We start from the raw sequence: 27,950 nt of genomic DNA, 5'->3' as shown, positions 1-27,950 counted from the left end.
ATGTTAAAACTTTACCGTAAAAGCAAGATTTAAGTGGTCTCAGTTGGTTAGCGCGTGACTTCGTGAAAGAAGAAGCTTCAAGATCAAGCTGCGCTGATTCGACTAGAGGTGTGCGCTTGAGCAATGCATTCTAAGGACTGCTCTCCATTGAGTGACACCTATTGGATGGAATAATTCTCCAGCAACAACATTTCAATAATCGGAAACTTTACTCTGTCAATCTCGGTAACCACCCCTGCGTCAAAAACCTCTATAAGTAGCCTATCCGAAGCTACCAAGAATAACCTTCAAGGCTTTTTCAGTCCGACGATAAAGATTTAAAACCAAACCAAGCAATCAAGGCCTGCAGTTCGTGCGACAATATTTGAAACACAAAAATGTCTTTGTTCAAAGAAAAGTGACTTCAAAAAAGTTACAAAACTTCAAGAAAAATAAAGTTCTGCGCCCCCTTGGAAGTAAGCCTTTGACGACTGCCTATAGTTCGTCTAACGGACCCGCCTGCCCTGGAAGTAGGCTATCGTTGTTGTAGGCTTCATTTCCATTACAGTACCGTAGTCTACTTATAAATACAATGTCGTAAAAAATAGAAGATAGTTAATGTTTCAAATTGAAAGCAATAAAATAATTAGCATATGCCAAACACTTAATTAATAAAAGTGGGTTACGAAACACGATTGGTTCAGCATTGCATGTGCAACTTAAATTGAAAGTTTTGCCATTTTCTTATTGCCTAATGTTTTTTCCTCTGCACACAGTCAGTTAGTAGAAGTAGTAACTCCACAACATTTAAAATTGTGAGGAGTTAGGCTATTTAAAAATAATTGTAGTTATTTGAAATTGTTTTTTTCAATTTTGGTCGTATTTATAACCTCTAGCTTACCTTCACAAAAAGAAAGAACACAGTGATTACCATTTTTAGTCGTCGGTAGCCTACGACTTATCGTGGGCCTAGTTTCAATCAAAAGCTTATGCGTGTAAAAACAGCTAAGACACCAAATGGCGGGCTTCTTAAGCCATGATCAAATTACGATTTAGAATAACGCTTACATCGACATGTTAGGCTAACTTCGGCTTCGAACTTTAAAACACTTCAACAGCTCAAAGAAACACTTTCTCTTTTGTTTGTTTTTAATTGCATTTAAACAAATTGAACTCTTATTTTCGCTCTATCTGATAATTACGCATGCTACTTCTTAAGCTTCGTGGCGCTCTCTTGTGCTCATTATTTTTCACACGGCAGCAACCGCAGACAAACTCCGCAGTTTTGTTTAGCAGCAACCTAAACATGAAAAACAACGTGATATTAAATACATTTTTACTAAATACCTCACAACTTAAAAAAAATATCATCGAGATACAGTATATTCAAGTCGAATTGGTTTACTTTTATTTATCCATTTTTTTTGTGAACAGTTGATGCAATTATGGCATATGACCAAACAATCTTCACTTCCTCACTTGTATTGTTCTCTTAGTTTTTGGTTCATAAAGCAGTAGATGATGGGATTGACGCATGAGTTGAGCCACGTGACCACACTTGCAGCCATATGGACACCCGGATGTTTCTCTCCAGGAACCAAGCTGATGACAGCGCTCGGAAGAAACAAAATTGTGAATGTAGCGCAGATTGTGAAACTCACTTGTAAAAGGCGGCGATCAATCAACTGGAAAAGAGTAACAAATACGATTTGTTTTGTCATAATGACCAAGCTTATACTTAGGTCCTGGAGGTTGAAGATGTCAATTAAGTTCATAGAAAGAAAATCTCTCGTCTACACGAAAAAACGTCGCTCTTAAACCTATTGAGAACAAGCAGTTGTGTCTTCACAAAGTCACTTAATGACATCCTAGTTCAGGGGTGTGCAACGTGCGGCCCGCGGGCCAAATGCGGCCCGCAAAGATGTGTCAATTTTGAATTGTGTGCGGCCCGCGAAAGGTGTTTATAATTTAGTTCAGTCTGGTACGTGTGAACAGTTCATTGTAGAATGGATTATTGTACATTTCGCATCTTCTGTTAACCATCAGCACACTTGGCCATATTTGTAAAAGGGGTGGACAAAGACTTGAACGAAACGGAAGAGCTTCTGTCACTACAGTCAATGAAGGGCACGACAACTGGAGCTGACATCTTCACTGAAGTAATTGATGCTTTTGACAAGTTCGAACTGGACTTTTCCAGCTTATGCGGAATCGCAGCTGATGGTTCTTGATCCATGTCCGGAACTGGCATTGGATTCTTAAGTCTCTTGGAGTCTGCCTTGAGGGAGAGAAAGACCGATGATGACAAAACAATTCTTTATTGTAAGTTATCATTCACCAGCAAAACCTTTGCGCAAAATGCTTGAAGTTCAAACAGGTCTTGAGCCCGGTTATTAACACTTTGATGCTCAAAGGGAGGCCAGGTCTGCCCCCCCCCCTCACTTTTCCTTTAATTACTTGAAGCACAGTAATGTTATGCACTTGGTTTTTCTTGACTTTTCCCAAAATTGCAAAGCGGATGTGATGATGTAAAGTTTGATAGCAAAAGTTGTGTAGTTTGTTTGTAAATTCAAGATTTTGGTGAATTTTTGCTGTTTTTGGCCAACGTTTGGCAAAGCATGAAATCGATTTCTTTTCGCTTACAAGCGATAAGCTCATAATTGCTCCGTGAATCAACATGCGCGAGAGAGACTATCGCGGAGTTTTCTATTGTTTTGTTTGACCTAAATTTGTCCCGAGCGGATGGCTAGAGCAATCCAATCAGAATATCACTTCTTTTTTATATTGATTCAACGTCTCAAGACGTGAAACCAATATAAAACAGAAAAGATTTTCCTATTGGCTGGACAATAGAACATGTTATTCCTTTTTCATAGCATTGCATTGAAAAATCGCACAATGCCCAAACATTTCTTGTGCTAGCCTATAATATTCCAGCCAGTGAGAACGCAGTTGTTCATAAAAAAGAATACGTTCTATCTTGTCTTTTTAGCGACTCGAGAAATAGTTATCCACCACCAAAATGATCACATACAAATTATTGAACACAGTAGAAGTTTGATCCAACAAATATCCATTGCTGTATACAATACGTTACTGTACGAAATACATGTAAAACCTTTACAAATCAAAATTCTATGAATTTATGGAATGAGCAAAAATTGCTTTGAATATACTTGATTAGATTTGAAGGCTTAATGTAGCTATAAAAGCTTCCATAAACGTGTTCTTTATTCATGTATTGGTAGATCTATTACGCAGATTGTTGTCATTGAAAGTTTTTTTGTGCTGTCGTTACAGAGAGCCTTATATCATATCCTTTTATTCGAAATTACATGCTCATATCAGCAGTGTTTGGAAAACTTGTGTTCATGCTTGCGTAAAAAAACATTTAGAACATGAGAAAATCCATCGTGGAACTGCAATAAGTGTAGCCTAATTAGCTGTATATAGTAAGGGTTTTCAGAAATTCAAGGTTGATAATTTGTACCGTGTTTTTTTAGGTGGTAGACAGATACTAAACTCCATGATCATTTACTTTTTGTCATTGTTACATCACATTTTCACCACTGGATGTAGCTATGAATGGATTTTGATATTCAATTCAATTCAATTTATTTTTCTTTGTCGGAAAACAACAGTAATGATAAAGTTACAAATAGTGAACGGGAACAAAACCAACAAAAGGAAAAGGTGGCAAAACTACAAAAGTTTAAAACGTGCATGCGATGCAAATTTAAAGGTTACGTACACGAAAGTAAATTAAGCACGGCCACCAAACCTAACAGTTTAAAGTACAGTAGATGAATTAGTTGGAAGAACCAGTTGGCTCCACATACCTAAAGCAAGTGGAGGTGTGCCAGTTGATGAAACCATGCGGGGACGACTGAACCTTACAACCAATATAAAAAAGAAAAATCAACAACAACACGAGCATTTAAAAATAAACAATGATAAAATTATATAGGCTATTTTTGATGAACCTTTGTTTTATGTTTATTTTTGTAGTTTTATGATCTCATGACATTGATTTTCCTACAGAATTCAATTATTAAAAAATATTATACACAATGTGATAGCTTTCTTTACTCCACATGTCAGATTGCCAGTCGGCTATTGCCATAAATATTCAACTACGTTTTATTTGTGCAGGATATGTTTGAATAATAGAAATCTCGCTCTTTTCGTTGCCATGATCTTGAAATTTTTGTTGATTTGCTAAATTGCGTTAGAGGTTTCAAATTATTACGTGACGTACTGCACAAGTTTCGTTTTCTGCATAGCTAATGTCATAGACCAGGGGTCACCAACCTTTTTTGGATGCGGGCCACTTTGGCATTAAGGAGAGCTGTGGCGGGCCGCACTGATAAAATTTTAGGTAGGTTGACTCTTATGTTAGAAAAGAACGCATTTCGTACCCAGTATCCAGCGTTACATGTTGTTCATATGTATGTTAGAATATCGCAGCAACAAAATTAATCGAACAACGCTACTGCCAGGCCAAGCTCCTTTTACAACACTTTTGACTTTTTTAACAATGCCTAATAAACGAGGCCACTTGTTTTGCGCACTTATAGCGAGGCGAGCGGTTTCATCAGCATATGCATCGCCAAGCAAGAGTGGTGTTGTCACTTCGCTTCACAAAAGATATCTTGCAATTAACAATTTCAGTAAACAAGGAAATGTTTTGACACATCGCAATAGAGGCAACAATAGTGACCTGCAAACATATCAGCGAAAAATAGGCTCCAATAACAGGGAGTTATTCACAAAAATAACTCCAATAACACAGCCCTGGGTTCGATTCCAGGTCGGGTCATATCAAAGACTTTAAAAAGCGTACCGATTGTGTTCTTTCTTGCATAACGCAGTGAGGATAAATCGGGTAATAATCTGGTGATATATCACCCTCTTCCAATCTGCCTTGAGCCAGCATGGAAGCAGTACGGCTCATAAAATCACATGGAACCCTGTCAAGTAACCCATGTTGATGCGCAATCTGCTGCAAGCGGAGATAGCGAATGATTATTAACAGGGAGAAAGAAACCAGGCACCATGAAACAAACGCTTGTGGAAATCACCGAAAAATCGTAATTCTATCGTAATTCATGAACAGTCTTCCGTCTAAAAAAGCAATGAGTTGGTTTTTCATACTTTTTGTGAGAGTCTATAAAACCGTCTTTCTTTTATTATAGACAACTGTCACTTGCGGTGCTTATCAGCGTGGTAAGAATTTGTTGATTAACAACATTTTGCAGTACTTGCTTCGGCAGTAGGCTACACGTACTAAAATTGGAACGATACAGAGAAGATTAGCATGGTCCCTGCGCAAGGATGACACGCAAAATCGTGAAGCGTTCCATATTTAAAAAAAAAAAAAAACTTTTTGCAGTACTATGCTAAATATTTTCATAATACAATCAAAAAAAGTTTTTCAAATTATATATAATATTTTGCCGATTTGTTATAAATTGAGTTGGCACACAAACCTATTTGCCAACAAAAACTTGCATAAAGAGAGCACTGCTCGTGTAACACAATAACGGTGAAACGCACACTAATGTTTACATGACATTTACAAACTTAAAATAAACAACCCTATGCTCACAGAAAATCGAAAACAGACGTTTTAATCAACCACTGGGACAGAGTGGCTGGACATCGCATTGGAATAACTTTAAGCAACCCCCACCTATAACTATAATCTGATTGGTCGGTCGGTGGAATCGTATGCAAAGCGAAAATATGCTTCCTTGAAAGTATTTTTTGCCTTCGTGCTCTTTAACTCCTCAAGAAAAGTATTTTTGGATATACTTGTACGCTGATACCTTCCGCGGGCCGCAGCGATATAGCGTGGCGGGCCGCATGCGGCCCGCGGGCCGCCAGTTGGTGACCCCTGTCATAGACAATGGATAGACAACAAAGTAGGCTAATTGGGATTGATTAGTGTTTTTCAATCCAATTACTTTGTTGTCTATCAATTGTCTATGGTACAACAAAATAACTTCTCTTCCAAGTAACTAACAAAACGTAATTTTCAGCTTTGTAATAACAGGAGACTACCATAGACAGACATAGATTACACCACACAGATGATAGACCGAAGGGTAGCCTAATTGGGTTTCAATAGCGTCGTTCAAACCCAATTGATTTGGTTTGCTTCTGTCTAATGTACAGAAAAATTACTTCTTTACAAAATATCTAATAAACGGTGACAGTTTTATTTTATCAAAGCCGGATTTATTCCATTCTAAAAAAACTCAGACAACTCGTAAGCTTATTAGGCCGATGCAGTAAATGGTGATAATTAATTAGTCATTCGACCATCCAATGAAAAAGATTCCACATGTACAAATCGAAGTAGAAGTAAAAAAGCAGCAGAGTCGGAAAGGGTGTATACTGTATAGAACATAAGGTAGCTTAGTACCACACTACCACAGCAACGTTACTTTAGCTAACAAATGAATTTACGCCATATCTAGCAATCAATATTTTGCAATAATGAAAGGAGAATAAAGATCTGATCTACAAAGCGGCACCTCATCTAGATAGTGAATAGATTATGCTATTGGTGTATATTACTATACTGCTACTTATTTACCCAACTGCTACTAATCGGGGTAGCCTACGGTAGAAAATGAAAATTTGTTCTGTTTTACGCAGGAAGGGTACGATAAAAAAGGAAAATACTGACGCATAAATTCAATTTGTAATAGAGCTACGGAAAACTGTTGCATACCTTTAGGATATTTTTCATTTGCTTTATTTAGTTTATTACTGAAAGTGTAGAACGTGTAACATTCATAGAATGGCAAGACAGTGCTTCACGGCCGAGGAAGCGATAGAGCAGTTGATTTCTGGCGCAGAAGAAGAAGAATCAATCAACCAATTGTACGCAGACGATGATTTTTAATCAATGGATTCACCGTCAGCATCCGATTTGACTTCTGAAAGTGAAAATGAAGAAGATGGAGTTTCTACAACTCATTGCCCCAGGAAAGCCACATCTCTTCCCTCAAGGCCAGTGCATGACCTTGACTCTGCTCTGAATATTAATAATTATTCTATCCTTGCACTTGCGTCAGAACCGAAATGTTACAGTGCCATTCTGGATAGACCCGCAAGTAAACGTGCTGCACCTACTTTCATAACGTGGAAAAGTGACAGGCTTCTCAGCAGTGGTCGCCAACCACGGCATAACGTAATCCTTGGCAATCCTGGTCCATCACAAGAATCGCAGCTGAAGACTGATTCCTGTGGTGTATGGGAACTGTTCTTTACTTCGGTAATGCTAGAAATGGTAGTAACCGCAACAAACAATCGTATACGGAATGCTCGTAAGTCTTTCGATGCTTCCACAAGTCGCAGTACATTCACCTTCACGAACGATACTGACAACACTGAAACATCCGCATTTTTGGGGCTAATGTACGTGAGGGGGCTTACAGGAATGAATGATAAAAACGTGCAGGTACTTTATGATCCCATAGTTGGTCCACCAGTGTTTGGTTCACCATCTCTTTTGATAATCAGGAAACAAGAAACGAAAGATGGAAGTCAGATAGGTTTGCTGCAATACGGGAACTCTTTGAAAAGTTCAACGATAATTGCTCCAAGCATGTTGTGCCTGACAATTACCTATCAATTGATGAGACCCTCTACCTGATGCGCACGAAAATAGGATTCAAACAGTTCAACCCGAGTAAGCCGGCGAAATACGGACTTTTATTCAAAGCGGTAAATGCTGTTAGATACAGCTATACCTTCATTGCAGCACCTTATTGCGGAAAACCAGTTGAAGATCCAATGCCTTACTATGTTTCAGGCACAGAAAATTTTGTGAAATACCTCATCGAAAAGTTGCAAGGCCAAGTCGATCTCCAAGGAAGAAATATTTCTTTTGATAGACTCTACACCAGCATTTCTCTTGCAAACTGGTTGCTATCCCACAACATCACGTGCGTGGGAACTTTGCAAGCTAACAGGAGAGGGTTACCTGTCGAACTGAAAACCTGTGGAAATCGGGAAATTTACTCCTACGAATGTTTTTGGGAAGAACAAGAAAAAAAATTGTTTTGCATTCTTACATTGTAAAAACAAAGAGCAAAGGTATGAGAAACGTCCTGCTTCTGTCAACGGTCCAGCCACTGCCAGGAGTCACAAAAGACGATAAGAAAAAACCCGCCATTTACAAGCTTTACGACTTCACGAAAGGTGGTACAGACGTGATGGACCAACGAATGGGAAACAACACAGTAAAATCAAATCAAAGCGATGGACAATCCCAGCATTTTCATATATCTTAGATACTTGCCGCATAAATGCATCCACTGTGTTTGCAATGAACAATGGCAAAGATCCTCGAAAACAGAATTCTTTTGAGTTTGGCATGGATTTAGCTATGAGCCTAATTAAGCCCCAGATACAACGGCGGTCACTCAATGGCTTACAAATGACCGTACAACACAAGATCAACCTGGTTATGGGCATTACATGCGGCATTCAAGCAGATAGTAGTGCCTCCAATGATACACTACTGAAACGATTTCCACTAAAGGCTGAGTCGCGAAAGCGATGTGGAATGTGTTGCACGGAAGCTGCAGGTCCAGGGCAGAAGAAGCGGAAAAACAGCACGTCAAAAATAAAAACTTCATGTGAAAACTGCGGAAAACCGTCTTGTAGGCTAATAGACATGCCATAAACGCGTATATTGCATGCTGCTCCAAGCTGGCCGAAAATCAACAGGATAGACAATAAAGGTAATTTGCAACTCGATAATTGCATCATAACCATTATAATTGTGTAGATCAGACAGTGTTCTTTTGCAGATGCTTCACGTCTTGTGATGAATTTGCTGCAACAAATCTTTGAGGAAGAAGTATAAAACACGTGTTTTGTTGAATCATTCACCATCATCATTTTTTACGTTTCAGATGCAACTAAACATAGTCAGAACTTATCCCAAGAAGATTTCTTTCGTATTTCAAGGTTTCAAACTGTATTTATTTGTATAATAGCAGCCCAATTGTTTCAACAACGCTGTGTTGTTTAGACAATGTGAAGTCATAAAGAAGATTCTCAATCCTGTGAGGTATCTATAGGTTTGGAAAAGTTGAAAAAGTGTTGGAGCAATCGGGTAGCCAACAAATTAATTGTTTTTTATTGTAGCTCTATGTCAACTTTTATCATAAATTTTGAAACTACGTTGAAATCACATCTGTTGTTGAAACCATGTGGTAGTTTCTTTGTTCTTGTTAGAAACTATTCCTAGAAAGAAAATTCTGTCATTTTTACATTGCTTTAACGTCTGAAGACGTTAAATCAATGTAGAGAAAAGACAGATTTTGCTGTCTGGGATAATCGCTGCTTTGCATGTACTCATTGTTTGACCACCTCTTTCACGTAATAATTTCTGTCCAACCATATTTTATTTTTGTTTTGTCTTTGTTGCTTACGACGACGGCGCAAGTAAATTGTCTGATAAAAATCTACAATAAAAGAGCAGGGATTCATGAATCCCTGTAAAAGAGGTACTCAAACCTAGCGTGATTTATGTTTGTATTTTAGTGAGTATCCTGCATGATTAGTAATAAACGTGCTACAGTGAAAATGGAATGGCTTTTGGTTATTTTTTAGACGCTGTCGTGAAAATCAATAATTTAAAAATCACCAAGTTTACAAGTTAGAAATTTCAGATAATTTCAATAGTAGGCCTATTGCAATCTGCTCTTCTCACATCGAAATGTCTACATGCGATTGTTAGTCAAAACCACACAAACAAAAAATTCAATAATTTAGATACTATTGCTAAGGGATGCTTGGTTCCATAAAAACTAAAATATGAGTTTCGGAAAGCATTGGCTTATGAAAAACTAATGGAATTTTTGTTTCAATTTGATATCGAAAACGATATAAACCATTGATATTAGGCCGATATAATTAGTCATTCTTGCATTGCACAACAATGCAAACCGTCATTATTTACTAAAAATTTCAGTCATTGTTTACATTGTAACAAAATGTAAACTATGCCAGATTTTCCATCTAGCAAAATATCTATGGGTGTCTTACATCAAAGATTTCAGAAGTAAAGCACGAAGTCAGATTCGCATGCAAAGCTATCTAATATAATACTGGCACACACACTCCGCATTGCGTTGGAGCGGGCTCATTGTTTTGCAGCGCTTTGCATAAAATTGGATTAGCACGGTAATTAAAAGGCGGCTAGATAAAAAAAATAATCGTTTTTGGGTACCTTTGCAAAAACTGAAATATCAAGTTAAGCATACAAAATGTCAGAATATTAACCTTTCAAACTTATAGGCAAGTGATTTTTCTATACATCAGTACAAACTCTGTTCAAAACGAACCAGAAGGTCACACGTAACAGCTGGTTGAAATTGGTCCAACAACGGCCCCCCTTGAGCAGTCAACTTGCGAAAAAAGGTTGAAAAGCAAAAGGTTAAGGCAGTAAATTTCATTCGAGCAGGAGGGCTCAACCATCGTCAGTTTCAAAAGTTCCTGGATGATCTCAACACAACACATAAAGATCTACTGTACTTTTCCGAGGTGCGTTGGTTAAGCAAGCGCTGCATGTTGCGACGATTTTACAAACTGCGGAAAGAAGTCGTGAATTTTTTGAAACTTAAAGGGCACCCAATAGCTGTAATGGAAAACAAAAAATTGGATATGCGATCTAGTTTTCTTGGTTGATATAACTACGCACCTGAATGATCTCAATACAAGACTGCTGCAATTTTTACCGAAAACATCTCAACCAAGATGACTTTTCACGAAAAAATTCATGGCTTCAAAAATGGCTCCTTTTGGCTCAACGTATTTGTGCAAACAATTTTTTTCTAAAATGGGTGTCTTAAAAGCTCAATATTGATCGGTTCTGACAGACGAACACTTGAAAAATGGACTTCGAATTGCGAGCACTTCCATAGTAAATTTGGAAAAAGTCGTCGGGAAAAAAGCCAGCTGCAAATTTCTCACTGAACTCGTTCAAAGTCGGTGCGACAATAAATTTGAATAGCAGTTTTCTTCACAAATTTATGTCTCTTAACTTATTATTTCTGCAAGAAAACCCCTAATAATGCCATCAGAATAATATGAATTACAAAAAAAACTACATTTTTGTGCCTGCAACTACTAGAAAGCTTATGTTAAACAAACGTGCGGCCCGCAGTTTCACCCAGATATTTATATCTGGCCCTCTTGTTATAAAGGTTGCACACCCCTGTCCTAGTTGGTGGATAGAAAGATTGACTTTCTTTAAATGAAATGATCGCCACTATTTAAGGGCAAAATCGTCATTTCTGTAGACTGGCAATTGACTAGTAGACCGTATGGCCGACTAGCATTGTGTAATGTTGTATAGGCCTATTACTTTTGCATTGTGTAATAATGTGTGTATTACTTGCATATTTCAAACATGTACTAAACTAAACAATAAATACTATTAATACTACAAAAAGTGCTCAATGCCCAGCAAAACGCCAAGCAGAGCTAATTACATCAAATGTAGTTACTACTTTCTAAAACCCTCTACCGCTTGTTTTACCCTAAAAGGACTCAAAGGAGGATCATCAGAAGGTCCTTATTCAAATAAATTTCTATTTGACTAAGGACCTTCTGATGATCCCCCTTTTAGGGTAAAATAGGCTGTGCTGTAGAAGTTTTAGAAAGTAATAACTTAATTTGTTCAAACATGTAACCTACTATGTTCTTTAAGCCTACCATATTTTCATCGCCTAAAAAGAGGACACGTTTCGACAGCAAGTAAAATAAAAGTAGAATGTTACGTATGTTCTTGTTTCTGACAAATAAACCATTAATTGATTGATCATTGCTTCTTGTTTACTAAAATCATCTGCCATCTCAAAAAACAAATGGCTTCTGAATACGACAAAAAACGGCATAAAATGATGTGCCAATACATAGTTGCGTGTATTTTACTTTTATTTTAGTACTGTGTTGCATGCATGCAGCGATTGGGATTCTAAATAATAATAACTTCATAATGTAATTGGTATGTTGTACTCCACCTGATCTACTCTGAAACGGTGTGAAAATCATTGTGCTGTTGCTTGTAAGTCATTCTCAACATTTTGTGAATATTTTTTATCATGGCCACCAGGAGAGTCGGCCTGATTGTCACATTTTACAGATTTTGATTACAGCTACTGCTAGTGTTTGTCTGACATTTACTGAGACTTTTTTACTTTTTGCTGTCTCCTAGGCTAATGATATAAAAACTATTTGTTGCTTTGGGAAAGCAGTAGAAAATGAGAAAAAGTAAGTTGAAAAACGCTGAATCAGACTGTTCTTGAAATATTAACAGTCTGACTAAAATCATCAAAATCAAATTTTCTTTGTTTTTCAACATCTGAAGATGTTAAAGTCTTCTGGGGAAAACAGTAAAGAAAGAGTAAAAAGTATATCTTTTAGAAAAAATTATTTAAACATTCTCAAAAAGTTAGCAAAACCTGGAAATTTCTGCAAAATGTGACAAATCAGGCCGTATCTTTAGGAAGCCATGTTTTTATTTGACTCTTTCAATCCAAAACCTCAGCAATTTGGGTTCTTCCTTGAAGCACTCAAGCAAGCAGGGGAGGCGGAACGGTTTTTGACTGGGGGGAGGGGGGGGGGCAGGATTATGAAAAAAGGGTACTTTTGTTACTGAAAGGCCAATTTTTTTTTTAAATTTTTAAGATAAGATAGGCCTATAGCAATAATGCTTATCCATCAGCTCATCATCTAGTAAATTACAAGTGTCAACTTTCAAATTTATCATTCCAGCTTATTATACCTTATTTGACTTTAAAAGGGCACCATTGCCTCCCCTGCCCCCCAATCCACAGAAAAATTGAGAACAGGGGGGCATCCGCTCCTTTCCTCCGGCGCCCCTGGCAAGCAAGCACCAAAACATCACCGAAGTGCAGACAATACCGTAGGTATCTTACCCTACCTTGCGTTTTTTTGCTGCGAGTCTGATGGCGGATGAATATTTGTCGTTCGATCTTCCAAAATGGCTGTAAGTAAAACAGTTTTAAAACATTCGAAAAACTTTTTACAGCAAGTGGCTGGCTGGCTGTCTTTCATCTTATGTGGCTATTACGATTTTGCCAGTGGGAAAACCAAAACCCTTTCATAGTCGAATATAATAATACCGGTAATAATAAAAAAATGTTTGTGTAAAGATTGAAATATAACTTTTGAATACACTTAGGCCTATACTTCACATTCAAAGAACCTCATGACACTTCTGCTTCCGCGCAGTCAGCGCTATAAATCAACTGTTTTTTTGAAATAATTTTCCTAAAAATAGCAAAACTAGCTAGTTTTCCCACTTGCAAAAACTTACAAAAAGCCTGGTTTATAAGGAAAAGCACAACAAAACCATTTCAAATCAGACAGTCATATTCCAGGCTTTTCAAAGAATCAATTCCCGTGTGTGCTTCTCTCTTCCGAAGCCAACACAAAGCCTGACCCGGCCTGACCTATCAAAAATCGGTGTCTTACCTTGATCTTAGAGACGTAGGAGAACAGTTACCAGAACCTGATAAAGGTCTTCTATTTGCTGAAAAGAAAATGATGCATAATCTTAGCCAATACTAACTTTTGCTTTCGCTTAAAAAGTAAGCGAAACGGATAGACAAGCAGTTTCACCCTCTGTTACACCATCATTTGACAGAGTTTTTCAATGAATTTAGGCTGAAAGTTTTCTCAGAATGCGTATTTTCAAAGCTGTTTTATTCAAAAGTTTATAGGAGACAGCCCCCAGATCTACTCTGGGTGTGTCGAGACTCACTGACATGCGCAATAATACTCATTAGCCTCCTCAACCTCGAAATTTTCTGTTGGCTACGCTTCTGCAAGCAGGGTACTTTACTTACCAAGGGTCGTTTTGTGTAACAAATTTGGTGAATTGTTGACGCTATAGAGGCTGCTGCAAGTCTGCAACGATCGCATGTTGATTGTCTTTCGAACCCCGGACATGGGTGAGTTCGGGGCAGAGCTGCAGGTTTCTTTGTCATAATGAAAATGTAGATGGAGGTTTCTTCTGTCCAAAAAGCAATTTATGAATCACAAACAATTGCAAATCAAATATTATAGTAAAATTATAATAGTTGATTATACTGTTGATTATAGCCTACTTGTAATATATAAAATATTCTATTTTATATATTACGCTTTATGCATTAGTCAAAAAGTTATGAGAACCGACTTGATGAAAGGAGTAAAATAATTATGTTCTTATGCAGTGGCTGCATTATGAAATGCAAATGCGTTGTTTATCATCACAGTCTTTTCGTAAGCCTTTCCTGGGCGACGCTGTGCTAGCTTAGTTTCGTCATTGTTTGAAAGCAACATAGGCTAGATGGGTAGATCTTCTGCTATTTTGACAAGAACGCGCTTTGTACACAAAATCATCTCTCATCTAAGATTCTAAGGTATCTCAGTATTTTGGGTGAAAATACAAAGTGTGAACTTTTATTAATTTTATCATTTTTATTTATTTATTTCATGTCATCGCATTTCTACTGATTTAAAAACGTTAATAAGCTTGAAATGTTTTTAAATTTTTTGTTGCTGTTAGTGAAAGGTTTCATCAATCTTTGTAGGACTAAGATTTCACCTATTTTAATCACCTTGCAGGCGATTCAGCAAATATTCTGCAAAAGCTTAAGCAAGGATCAACAAGGTTCTTTCTCGTACAAATTTGTATTTTTTGTGTTTGATTCGTTTCTTCTTTTTCCAAATATCATCATCAACAGTATCATAGCCGATGCGGCCTTTGATGAACTAGATGCTCAGTTCGTAAATTTTTCCAGTGTTCCCTTTGTCGCGCAGTGTCCCAAAGTGTTCTTGGTTGGCTGATTGATGTATTGAAATTGGATATAAATGTTGTTCTTTGTCTGCCACGAGCACGTTTCCCGAGAAGGCGGCCGCTTAGACAGAGATTTTCGAAATCTTCCTTTCTGATAATGTGACCGAGAAATTTGAGTTGCCTTTGAGTTATGTTGTTCAATAGTTCCTTATCTTGATGTACTTGGTTCAAAACTTCTGCATTTGTGATGTGATCAGTATATGAAATCCTGAGCATTCTTCTGTAAAACCACATTTCTGCTGCTTCAATGTTACGCCTAGTTTCTGTGTTGAAAGTCCATGTTTCACAACCATACTGGAGAACAGACCACACTAACACTTTGAGAAGTCGCACCTTCAGAAGAATAGAAAGCTTGCGATCCAATAGAATAGGTCGTAGTCTATTAAAAGCGTCTTTAGCTAGGCCTATTCTTCTTCGTATCTCTTTCTTACATCGTGCGTCCGCTGTTAACACTTTGCTCCTCAAAGGGAGGCCAGATTTGGCCCCCCCCTCATATTTCCTTTAATTATTTGAAGCACAGTAACGCCATGCACTTGGTTTTTCTTGACTTTTCCTAAAATTGCCAGGCGGATCTGATGATATTAAATTTGATGCTAATAGTTGTGCAGTTTTCTTGTAAATTCAAGATTTTGGTGAATTTTTGCTATTTCTAGCTAACTTCCAGCAAAGCGTGAAATGGATTACATTGCGATGACAAGCCATAAGCTCATAATTGCTTCGTGCATCGATATGCGCGAGCAGAGAGAAGCATCCTCTTGCTTTCTTTTGTTTGGTTTGACCTCGATAATACAAAGCGCGTTATTTCTTATGCTACAAAGAAAAGCCAGTGATCGCAAAGCTGTTAATTAGAAACAATAATAGCAAGCTTTTTTGCGTTATCAGCTCTACAAAGAAGAATAGCAATCTACGATCAAAATAGTAGGCTATGGAGGCCACAAAATATTCAAAACAGTTGTTTCAAGCAGATAATATTCATTGACGAATAAAAAACGTTACAATAAGAAATCTTCTCTTGGATAAAGACACGAAAACCTGGTTTCGAAATAAACGTTCTATGGAAATGCTCTCATTGACAAAACTTGCAATTGAGGAAATGTATCACTGCAAATGCTTTTGGGAGAAGCCGGAGAAATAGCGTTTTTGCAAACAGTAATTGTGAGATACACTCAAAATTATGAGATAGGCTCCATTTACACGTAGCAGCTAACTCGATGGCGTCCCTTCACTGCTTTATGTCGCCTACTTGTTGTTATGTCCTGTATTTTTGTTTCACAGTGCACTGTGTTTTGTTCCAAAGAGCGCAAAATAAAGATGATAATGCCTCATCTACATTACAAAATATTTTGTAATGTAGGCCTACAAACAAAATGTACAATGTACACAATGTACATTACAAAATATTTTGTACTGTAGACGAGGCATAAATTTAGGCGTCACATAAGACAAACAACAAATCAGCTTTCTTCATCATTGATTCAACATCTAAATACGTTGCGCCAATGTATAAGAGGCCGGCTATTATGAAGACCCGCCATTTATAAATGATCCGATTATACCAAAAGTGGGACAAACTAGTGGATCAAAGAATGAATAAATAATGCTGAGAAAACTAAATCTAAGTGACGAACAAAACCGATGTCTTCATTTATCTTGGAAAAATGCTGCCTAAACTTATCAACAAAAAATACAGTAAATAACGGCAAGGATCCCGAAAGCAGAATTTGCTCGACTTTGGCATGAATTTAGTCAGACATCTACAGTAATAATTCCACACATACAATAACGGGCTCTCAACTGCTGTAAGATACATAATAATCAACCTGGTTCTGGGCGATTTGTGTAACAGTTTAGGGGAAGACACTACTTGAAATGATGCACCACACAAAAGATTTTCAATGAAGACTGAGTCTAAAAACCGATGTGGATAGTGCTGCACAATAACTTCAAGTTTAGGACAGAAGAGGCACAAAATATCACGATAAAAATAAAGACCTTGTGGGAAATTTTCGAGAATCATAACACGATGCAAATACCATAAACGCTTAGTTTGCATGCTGCTCTAAGCTGGCCGGCAACCACAAAGGTAGACAATAGCCTACAGGCAGTTTATAATTCGATAACAGCGCAATAAACATTATAAATACGTAAACCGACAATTTTCTTTTACAAACGTTTTACGTCTAATAGTAAATTTTCCCCCAACAATTTTTTGTGAAGCACTTGCAAACCACGGTTTTGTAAAATAATTCATCATTATAATTTTTTTACTTCTCGGATATTGTAAAACGTCATCAGCAAAATCACAAAAAAAATTTCATTGCTTCAATGTAGTAGGCCTAAGAATTTTTTATAGAATTGTAGCCATGTTGTTTCAACAAAGAAGCCATTTTTTAGCAATATAAAGTTATAGAAAATAATTTGCAATCATGCAAATGGTTGGAAAGAATCTAGGAAGTCTTCTCACAATCTGGCACAAAATGATTATGTTTATTGTATCTCAGTAAAATGTTTTACGACAAACTTTGAAGCTTCGTTATAATCATTTTTATCTTTGAAGTAAAACGTTATTTTTTTTTGGCCAGAAACATAATCACTGCCTTGCTGACGTTGTCGCTTTTACGCGTATTTTTAGTGCTTCAAACAATAAGGACCCAGTCAGCAATCCAGTCCTTTTACATTGATTCAACATTTGTAAACGTTAAATTTATGTAGATTTGCTGACTGTGGGTTATTTCACATTTCCTTTGTTTACGCATGTTCCTCAATTCGCTGTTGCATTATTTCGACGCTGGCTGACTAAAAATGTATTTTCAAATTGATTGACACAATCTTCAATAAAAAGTGAGCTTCGAACTTAGCTTTGTTGATGTAAATGCTGTATTTTTTGTGGATGTAATTTATGAGTCATGTTTATAAACACCCGTAAGCGAAATGACTTATGATGTGGCCTGCGTGATGCGACTTGACACAAATCCACAATTTCAAAAGCACCTAATTTGAACTTAGAAATTTCAGATTATTTCAACAACTTGTTCAATTGTCTTCTCTCTACTAAAAATATTCATACTACAAACTCAATTGTAGACCTAAAATACACAAACGAAGATGTAAACAGCTATTCAAGCAGGCTAAGGTGTTACTTATGAGAAATTTGGTTCCATACAACTAGAAGCTAGCCATGAGTTTCGGAATGCATTAGTTTAGGATAAAAATGTAAGACAAACGCAGTTTTGTTTTTTTCAAATTCGTGTAACAATATTACTCTGATTGTAACTATTTTAGAATCAGTGAGTAGTTTACAATAAGATTTGCTCGCAAGTCGTAAATTCTAATCAATGCAATGATTCGGCACACCGCACACACACTTCGTGCGTTCGATCGTGCTCTTTGTTATTTAGAAGTTTGCATGAAATCGGATTAGCACGGTTAATTAAAGGCGGCAAGTTAAATCAAAATTGTCGTTTTTGGGTACCTTTGCAAAAATTGAAATATCAAGTTTAACATATAAAATTTTAAAATAATGAGTTTTCAAACTTATAGACAAATGATTTGCTTTCACACCAGTGCAACTTCTGTTGAAATAGCATCAGCGGATAACTCGTAACAGCTGATTGAATTTTATCCAAAAACGGCCCCCCCTTGAGCAGTTAACTTCCAAAAAAACGTTGAAAAGCAAAGGGTTAAGAGAGAACCAAGATAGTTGAATTCGCAATATATGGCAATATATGGCAATTCCAAATATATGGCATGTAAATTAGAAAAAGTATGTTTGAAAAAATTCCGATTTGTGGGAATGTATTGAATTAAGTTTATGGCAAATAGGCCGCAGCCATTCTCATCAATTTGTTTACAAAACTTACTCTTTGGGTTGATCTCGATTGATGGCGTCATGTCCATTGTCATCAAGATCTTCAGAAAAGACAGTACTAGAGGATAAATGTACCTTGTTGGCTGTCTCAAGGTTACATTTCCTGGCAGATGAGTGCCCAGGCAAAGCTCTTTCAAATCTTGAAACGTTTTTGTGGAGATCGATATCTGAAGAAAAAACCTCGTCTACACTGGAACATGCTTTCTTTCTCAGCACCTTGTTAAACAGAGGAGAAAGCTGGATATTGGGTCTCTTTAATGTTTCACTGTAAGTCCGACATCTTTCTAGAAAGGTTGGTTCTGCAATAATAATAAAGCAGCAATCAAATAAAATACAAATACTAACAAATGCTAATAATGTAATGATAATAATGACTATACTGATAATGATAACATTTTTAAAATGTCACATTTATAGTGCGAACTATGCTTCTGGGTAATGGCAATGAGCAAGTTTAATGCTGGTACATTTTTTCCTGACACTACAAAATAGTGTTCCCATCTGAATTTGAGAAATCTTCAGGGGGAGCGCACTGATTTTAGGAAACAATGCTAATTCGTTTGCGTAAAATACATATATTTTAGAGTAGTTTTGGTAAATTTTGAATCAAGGGCTTGATTACAATTTTCTAGCTTCTACATCTGAATTAATTGTTTGAAGCAGTGCGGAACTGCTGTATGAATAAGTTGATGATCACAGCTTCAGAAATGTGTTAATTGCTGTATCTTCGGCTTGCTATCAGACAACCACAACGATGGCAAGACATTAGACAACATTCAGGCACGGACCTAACTCAATTTAGCGACATTGGACGAGGTAGTTCAAAATCGCTGCTCTTGGAAACAACTCACTTGTGTTGATGCGCAATGCTGCCAGGGGAGATGGCGCCTGATGATGACATCTGCATTTATTACGTTGCTACCGAACCCTACTTTACTTTAACTTAGTTACTTAGTCGGCAGCAGTGGCCGAGTGGTTAGCGCGGTGGGCTCGCAGTCGAGAGCCTGCATGTTCGACTCCAGCCACACGCACTTGCTGTTGTTTCTCTGGGCAAGAAACTTTGCGATAATTGCCTCTACCCAGTGATCGATTTCGAGTAATGGATAGTAGCATACCAAATTTAAGTCATAAGTAAAGTAGACAACCGGAAACAGACAAACAGACGGAAGGCGTACACCGATGCATAGCGCTCAAGTCCGCTTTCCCGCAATGCAGGATAAAGATAAAAGAAACAAACAAAACCCAAACTTAACTTAGCCCAAAACTTTTTTACCCAAAGTAAAACTTGCTTGGCGACTAACGTTTAGTCTGAAATTAATCAACGTAGAAATTGCAGCAGCAGTTTGTGACGTGTGCGGTCCGCCTTGTGATGTCAGTCACGGATGCTTCGTAGTTGCCATTTGTAGCTTGTTTCTAAAGTGCCATCTGTTCATTTCAATTACTAAATGGAAATTACTTGTGGTTGGTGTAGATTGAATACAAAGGCATTACTGCAATTTCTCGTGCCAGAATAATCAATTGAAGAGATTAATTACTCACTTGGCCACGTCACCACAAATTCATTGCTTTAATTTGGATCAAATGCTGCACTGCAGTTAGTTATGATGTTGGAAATATCCACTAACACTAGGCTACTAATTTATTATAAACATGTACTCCACTGACCTGAATCGGTTTTAAGCGATATGTTAGTGACGGCTCTTCTACTTTGCTTTGAAGTGAAGAATATCTTTGTGTAAAGAGTTACCATAATGAACAAGGGAGCAAGTTGAAATAGCACACGTGTGAACTGCAAAAACACCGGAATGTTAACGTTTGCAACACCGACCAGTATTAAACAGGCTTTCTGCGTACAACGCCAAGCGTTGTCGCATTGCCGAAAATCGTATAAAATAATACTGTTTGAAATCAATAGTCGCGTAACTAAAATACGTTTTTATACTGTACTGTAGCTCCAGTGCGTTTTTTTCGACATTATAAAAAGCAGACACACTTTTACAGTATGTCAAACAGTATAGAGTATCACACTAAATTGATGAAATCAAAATTATTTAATTTAGTTTTGCAGTGATCATGTAGAAGCGCAGCAGGGTATCGTACATTGACGTTTCCCATGCTGAATAATAAGCGGAAAAAAAGCTAGATTTAGGTTAGGCCATCGTTGGTAGGCTTTTAATCGACAGAGTACTAAACCACTTTTACCAACTAACATTATCCATTAGGCTACGTCACCAAACAAAGCAATTGTGTAATGTGGATGTAGAGTAAATGTTCTGACCAACTTGCATATATTCTTCGACTATCTTTAAATCAACATTGAAGACACATAAGGAGAGTTGGCTGTTCCAAGCAAATCCATTCGACTTAAATGAAGACGTTTGTTGGTCCCGGTGGTCTTTGAAGAAAAAGAATGGGGCAAGAAAGAAGGGGGCGAAAACCCATGATATTACAATAGTAATGAGAATCCTCTTTCTGGTGAATAGGCTGCAGTACCGCTTTGGAAAAACTATTCCCACAAACCTGTTACAAAAAAAGCATAAAATTGGCTTTAAATTTATTGTAAGTACGTGTAGGCTACATAAAATACATTGCACTTTTGACCAAGCTTCAATTCGTCATTTTATCTTGAACAACAAATTGTATAGCCTACTACGCGTATTTGAGACTTTCAAGTTGCCAGATAAAACAAAGTTTTGAAAGTGCGGCACTTTCAGCTAGGTACGGAAGCCATTGGAAGAAAATTACACCCGATGTACAGCCAAGTGACGCTTTCCAGTAGGAAAAGGAGAGATATTGTGGTAGACCTACCCCACATATCGGCTACTACGAAGATATTGCTTCACTCTTGAAGAAAGCGAAAACAATCAACACAGAAATGTTTTTCATAAAGAAGTATACAAAGTTGTGTTTTCCTCTATTCTCTTTCATTTACCTGTTCACTGTTATCGTCAAGAGACATATAATAGACGAATAACCACAAGAGTAGTAACAATAAGCCATGAATGAACACGTGAAAGACTGTTCTCCAAACGGCCAAGTCTGCAAATAAAATGTGCATTAGACGTGCTAACAGTGACGTGCTAAAAATGACGTGCTAACATTGACGTGCTGACAATAAAGTGCTAACAATGACGTGCTAACAATGACGTGCTAACAATGACGTGCTAACAATGACGTGCTGACGACATGACGTGCTAGCAATTTCCGTTGAAAGGCGGATAAGTTCAGAGGAGGTTGAAACTAAAGTAGACGTTTCAATTTTCTTGAAATGGCGAAGTTTTCTATCTACTGGATATGACTCAATGGAGAGCTATACTTGAAGTGCGTTGCTCAAGCACAATACCTGACAGGAGTTGAACCAGTGGCTGATCTAAGGGGTGGCGATTGGAGAGATCTCTCCCCCTAAAAATCGCAGAAAAGTAACTCTATTCACAGTGTATTTGCAAGATCGAATTAATGCAGACTTAAATATCAGTGTATTTTATTGAAGTTGCACCCTAAAGCCACTTACTGAGTCCGCCCCTGAGTTGAATTAGGCCTACTGTTGTTTAATTTTTGCATCTCTACTTCAGTGCCATTATCATCGTGCTGGCTTTCAGAATCTAGGTTTAAATTAACAACAAAAACATGTTTTCCAGCAGCCATCAATGATGAGGCCAACTAAGCTTGCAGTAAAAGTTTTTTTTATTAAGTTTGATCATTATCAAGGCAGTGTTATAAAAAATATTGAAAATGCAAACATCTGCAATGCGTTGAACGTCCTTTAAAAATGTTCAACTGTGCATTATTTATGATGAAAACTATTGTAATTCGATTACAAGACCCTTGCTGGTTGGTAATTGGATTTAGTTTTGAACTATCGTAACACCAATATTACCTTTTAAAAGTACTTCAACTATATTATCGACCTAATATGTAGAAGATTAACTGTTACATCTTGTTGTGCGCTTAATGCAATGACATAAGAAAAAACACTGCCAATTGCAAATAAAGCACTTCAGACGATTCAGAAAGCAACGCAACGCAACGCAAACGCAACAAAAAAACAAATACCCGTAGAACAAAAGTTCTCAGGTAAGTTGCTCCCATATTTGACATGCTTAACCAAGATGCATAATCCCAGCTAACAAAATTGACCAATTTTTACATCGTTTCAACGACACGTTGCTAGCTGGGCTTATGCTCTCGACAAACGTCAGACAAAACGCGCGTTCTTCTTCAATGGCTATGACGTATTTAAAAAGATTTCTTCAAACTATGGCAAGTTTTTATAATCAACAAAGAAAGGTGAAGGTGGTTTCCATAATTATATATCAAGTCTCGGGAAAATAAGATGAGGTAAGCCTTCGATACTAACGACAGTAGGGGGACCAGTTCGTTTCTAGACCATCTTTTTCAGCAATTAACCCCACCGTTTATCATACCTTGCGTAGAGGTGAACGGTGATTTGCAACACTAGCTTACGCCAAGAGTTAAACCAGAATCGCATGATTAGAAAGCGAGTGTCTTGTTCGATACGCCACCGCAAAGCATAATAATAAAGTTTAAGTGGGCCTAAGTGTTAGTTTCAATAATACAATCATGTTTTTTTTAATGTTAATCTGTCAGTGACAATTTAAGCTGGAGAAGAAAAACTACGAAAGGCACGAAGTATTTTAAAAAAACTGGTAAGCAAAAGCAAAGAGCAATACCTAAAGCAAATTGAACAAACTGCGTCCCCGCCTTCAATTTTTTTTCCATTCTACCACAAACTGGGTCTTCAAAACCGCATGTGACACTAACACTCATTCTTAATACATTGGCTTTAAAAGGTAGAAAGATGAAACTAGTGCTTGGACAGGCGCGGATTTATGGGGGGGGCCCAGGGGGCCCGGGCCCCCCCAAAATTTTGTAAAAAATTGTATGTTTCCGCATCAAATGGTTTGATATGCTTCTTAACAGCTGATATTAGTCCCTCGGCATCACAATTGATGAAAATGGTTGTTTTAATGTCTATTTTCTAGCATATCGTATATGTCGTAGTATCATTGTTCATACCTGTTTAGCTTTTTCTTTCTTTTTAATTGATTTTCAAATTTTCTGGCCCCCCCCCCCCGAAAAAACTCTTAGATTCGCGCCTGCTTGGACACAAGGGTTAAATGTCAACGACCGCTAATTTGCAAACTATGCAGAGTGCAAAACCAACGGAATTTACCGGATAGCTTTTTCACGATGTTGACAGGGTTACACACGTCGCTGTATAGCGAGGTCTACGCGCTGGTGAATATGGGGTGTTTCCAGTTAAGGTTTGACGTACGCCGATATTCGTACAGTTGAAGTAAATAACTTACATTTGAAGTAAATATCATTGAAAAGTTGGAAAGTTTCGCTCAAGCTTAGATAGTTAGATTGTCGCTATAAGCCAGGTTTCTTTAGAGATGAGTGAAGGTATTAATGATATTTGACGACTTTCTCATTGGGAAAGAAATTCATAACAAACTACGTTATTTTCAAAGCACAATTTTAATGTAAAGTTTCTTTCAATGTAGGCTATGACAACACCCCTATAGACATTTGAAAACAAGTGCAATGTAACAAGAGTTACCAACAAAAAACGGATGAAGTTTCGAAGGTTCTTTGTTCTTTACATATAAAAAAACGAAGCCAAATGAAGTTGGTTACAAACCCTTTAAAAAAGCAACGTTTTTATGCAGACTACAAACGTTAAAAATTTATAAGGGCGGTCTCTTCCATTTATATCTTGTTTATATTTTGTTTGGAACAAAGTAAATAATTTTGCAAAGCGAAAAATTTTAAATAATTTTGCATAGTATTTATGTGATGACTGCTATTTTTCAATTTTTCTGTAGTTTTATAAGTTACTTTGCACCGAGACAGCAAAACTTGTTATTTTTACATTGATTTTACAACGTTGAAACTTACAACATTTTACAACGTAAAAATTACGGACTTTGCTGTCTGTGGAGGTATTGGGAAGCTGCAAATAGACGACTCTTCCTTTTATTTCACGGAAATATAATCAAACTCTTTGGTCGAAATTGCATAAAATATGACATGAAATAATGGACACATCAGTCACATCAATTTTTCTTTGTTTTGTTATAAAATCAATATCTTCAGAATTACTCTTGGATAAATTCAATCAACACGCCATTAAGCATGAGATTACTGGTGTCTTAATGCTGCCATTATCAGATCTGCTTTTGTAGATCAACCAGAGAAGAAAATGGAACTTACTTTGGCCCAAAATAAAAGTCAATGTTAGTTTAATAATGGAATTTTTAAAACACAATGTTTGACATTAAAGGTGACAAAGTGGGTTTAGTATGAAAATAGTTAGCATTACGTGATCAAAAATAATAAGATATTCTTCCATCGTTCCCTCGTTTAAAATTAGATTTTTTAGGTTGATTTAAAGTCTGAGCTCTGTTTGAACGGGGGGGGGGGGGGGGGGGGGAGGGGGTGTTTCTTTTCCCTAACGTATGGCGTAAAAATTCATTTGACGTCTCAACCAAAGAAATAGATTTCTCACTTACAAGAACAAAAACAACATGATAAAAAGTAATTTGTTTTCGTGGAACAAAACAAAAAGTGTTTTCCCATGTTAAATAATAATCCAACGTGGGCATTATTTCTGTTTTTGTTTTCATAAACTAAATTAGAAGCTTGGTGGTAACTTTACTTGGACAATATTCCCTTGAATACATTAATTCCATCTTGAACTTTGAGCATGTGTTTGACTTTGGCACCAACCCCATATTACACCCGTCCAGAAATCAAATCTTTTACATTGATTCAATGTCTGCAAAGCTTTAATTAATCTTATAAAAGTGATTTGTTGACTGGATATGAAAGCTTGCAACTATGCAGCACCATTCAATGAAAAAACAGCTGCAAATATTCAGAATAGAGCAATTTATAAACTAGGCTACTTATGGGTTGATTGGTCAAATAGCAACACTACAAACAAGAGGAAACATGCAAATTAAAAAAAAAAAGGTAACTTAGCCTGCAGTTGGTAAGCGGTGGCGGTGGAGATGGCGCAGCGGATAAGGCGTTCGCTTACCAATCATGCAATCCTGGTTCGACTCCCGACTTAAGCTGGTTGTTGAAAAACACCGCTCACCTCTACCCAGGGTGTAATAAATTGGGTGGGCGTAGTTTCTGAAGTAAAGGCGGCCGAGAGAAAGGAACTGGCCATCCTACTTTCGTTAGTGCCGATGGCTTAGTACAATGAGAACCCTATCTTCTTATCCCCCGATGCTTGGATTCAAGTATGGGACTCACCTACACTTTTAGCCTGCAGTTACCACAAGAGCGCAAGAAAATATTTTATAATGCTGAATTATACTTGTCAACCTTTAAAGTTTGGAATCGAACAAATTTCCATGGCCATGATAATAATAGTAATCATGCTTTTATTTGCGCCCATTGCGACAACACACAGTACACTGCAATCACAGATGCGATACAACAGATGACACGAAGCAGCGAAGTGACATATAGTCTTCGAGTCAGCTGCTCCCCTTATTTTGGTTTGCCAGTGTCTTTGCCGAGACACAGCCGCGTCGGCTACGCAGCCGCAAAATGAAATCGTCTTATTCAGTTACACACAAATAAAATGGAACTTACCTTTGTTACGTATGACGTGACATTGAACGGCATCATAAAAGCTGAGGTGAGAAAGTCAATTACACAAAGATTCGCTATCAAAATGTAGAAGGGTTTATGAAGTTTCTTGTTGCTCCAAATGGCGACCAAAGTCATAAAATTCCCGATCGAGCCTGCTAAGATGTCAAATATTCCAATTACGATGCCAAAGTATCTCTCTATGGAAGTATCTTGCAAGAAACTACCGTTGGGAGTTGATGATGAGTTTGTTGTAGCAAAAAGTGACTGATGAGACGTTGGGTAAATAGTTGGCTCAAAAGAACCCATGGCAACTGACTTGTCTAAAAAGTTTGTTAAAGTCTCGTCACTTAACCAAGGAAGAGTTGTACCAGCAAACGAAAGTTGTGCTGCCGTCTGAGTAACAAAGTCCTCTCTTGAAGTGTTGCTGTCACCGTTGTCTGAATACGATTTGCTCCAGTTTGAAAACAACTCTGTTGTCGCTGGTATGGCTGAATGCATTGCGTCTAGCGTTATATTTACTTATTCCATAGCTTCGCACGTAAGCCTTCTTCTCTCATTCCAAAGATGATTCCTTCAAAGCAAAAATATATTTTCCCTCGAGACATTTACTGAAAGTTTCATGTCATGGAGAAGTGGACTAATTTATTTACGTAACTAAAGAATCTCCAAGAAAGTTAGTTAATGATCACACGACTTTAATGGATCTAAAAATAACATTCATTTACGTAACATGAGTTTTAAATTACACTTATAGTTGAGTAGGCAAAACATTTAGTATTTTCACAACTCACAACGCATAGTATACGTTTCTGGAAAAAACCAACATGTGAACTAAACAACATGTGTCGCTCTTTTCTGTTGCTCCTTGCTTAGGACAATTTCTGGATTTAAACCAGCTATCACAAACAAAAAGGCTGTTTTGATTGCACAATCTAGTGTTGAGCCAGTTGGTTGAGCAACCACTGTTTTATTACGTCATTGGGTGCCCATTGAGGTAAACCATCGTCCTAAGGATCGGCGAAAATATACCAAAGCAAATTACAGAAATTATGCAGAAATCAAATTACAATATAAAGCGAGTGACCTCCAGCCACGCTCTTTAAATAACTTCAGTTTTCAAATATTCAACCTTTTGAAAGTCTAAATAAGAAAAAAACAGTTTTTACATGCAAAAAAAATTGTTTTAATTTCATTTGAATTATTATTTGCCTTGTAAAAGACGTTTGTTTTATCTTTCTTTGGTTTATTTCCGACCAAAAACTCTCTTTTCCGAGTAATATAAGTAAGAACAATGATGTCAAATGTCAATTTCAGAAACGGGGTAGCTTTGTAGCCGGTATAAAAAGCAGGTAGCCTTCTGCTCAGAATCACTCACAATAAAAGACTAATAACGTATACCTAAGAAATCTAATTCTATTTTTTTATAATCTGTTTAAGCGACCTTTACTACTTGCTTTTGATGAGAGTTATACGGTTTGTTCGTAATAATAACGTTACGGTTTTTGGTAATATTAGCGTTATGTAAGAAAGAACACAATCGGTAGGTTGCTATTTTTAAAGTCTTTGATAATAATA

The 27,950-nt window shown here is 37.1% G+C and overlaps 1 protein-coding gene and 1 non-coding gene across 3 annotated transcripts; one reads left to right on the top strand and one right to left on the bottom strand.

The window, feature by feature from the left end:
- Nucleotides 1-1,130: 1,130 nt before the first annotated feature.
- On the bottom strand, nt 1,131-27,092 carry LOC145764788 (uncharacterized). 2 transcript variants are annotated; one of them, XM_082576464.1, is made up of 10 exons: nt 26,376-27,092; nt 21,676-21,782; nt 21,026-21,263; nt 20,409-20,532; nt 18,736-19,042; nt 13,881-14,047; nt 13,507-13,564; nt 12,953-13,016; nt 1,459-1,664; nt 1,131-1,279 (listed from the first exon to the last, which is right to left on the bottom strand). In XM_082576464.1, exons 1-10 carry the CDS (start codon nt 26,871-26,873, stop codon nt 1,156-1,158), a joined length of 1,893 nt encoding a protein of 630 aa, XP_082432590.1. In that variant the 5' UTR covers nt 26,874-27,092; the 3' UTR covers nt 1,131-1,155. The 2 variants fall into 2 exon arrangements, with proteins under 2 accessions (XP_082432590.1, XP_082432591.1); XM_082576465.1 differs by having other exon boundaries at nt 13,881-14,044.
- LOC145765792 (U6 spliceosomal RNA) lies at nt 5,237-5,348 on the top strand. The gene has a single exon (XR_014288663.1). It is a non-coding gene; the product is annotated as a U6 spliceosomal RNA (small nuclear RNA).
- Nucleotides 27,093-27,950: the final 858 nt, after the last annotated feature.

The sequence above is a fragment of the Aplidium turbinatum genome, chromosome 2, assembly GCF_918807975.1.
Source record: "Aplidium turbinatum chromosome 2, kaAplTurb1.1, whole genome shotgun sequence".
In the NCBI taxonomy this organism is placed as follows: Eukaryota; Metazoa; Chordata; class Ascidiacea; order Aplousobranchia; family Polyclinidae; genus Aplidium; species Aplidium turbinatum.
Note: the sequence above shows the minus strand (reverse complement) of the source record. Positions and strands in the feature narration are given on the sequence as shown.

Bases quoted from the DNA above. Each gene is read 5' to 3' on its own strand.
- LOC145764788 (XM_082576464.1), bottom strand. From the start codon at position 26,873: ATGCATTCAGCCATACCAGCGACAACAGAGTTGTTTTCAAACTGGAGC. The intron at 21,264-21,675 runs GTAAATGAAAGA...TTTTTGTAACAG, and splicing joins TTGACGATAACAGTGAACAG to GTTTGTGGGAATAGTTTTTC. The intron at 1,280-1,458 runs GTGAGGAAGTGA...TTTCATGTTTAG, and splicing joins AAACTAAGAGAACAATACAA to GTTGCTGCTAAACAAAACTG.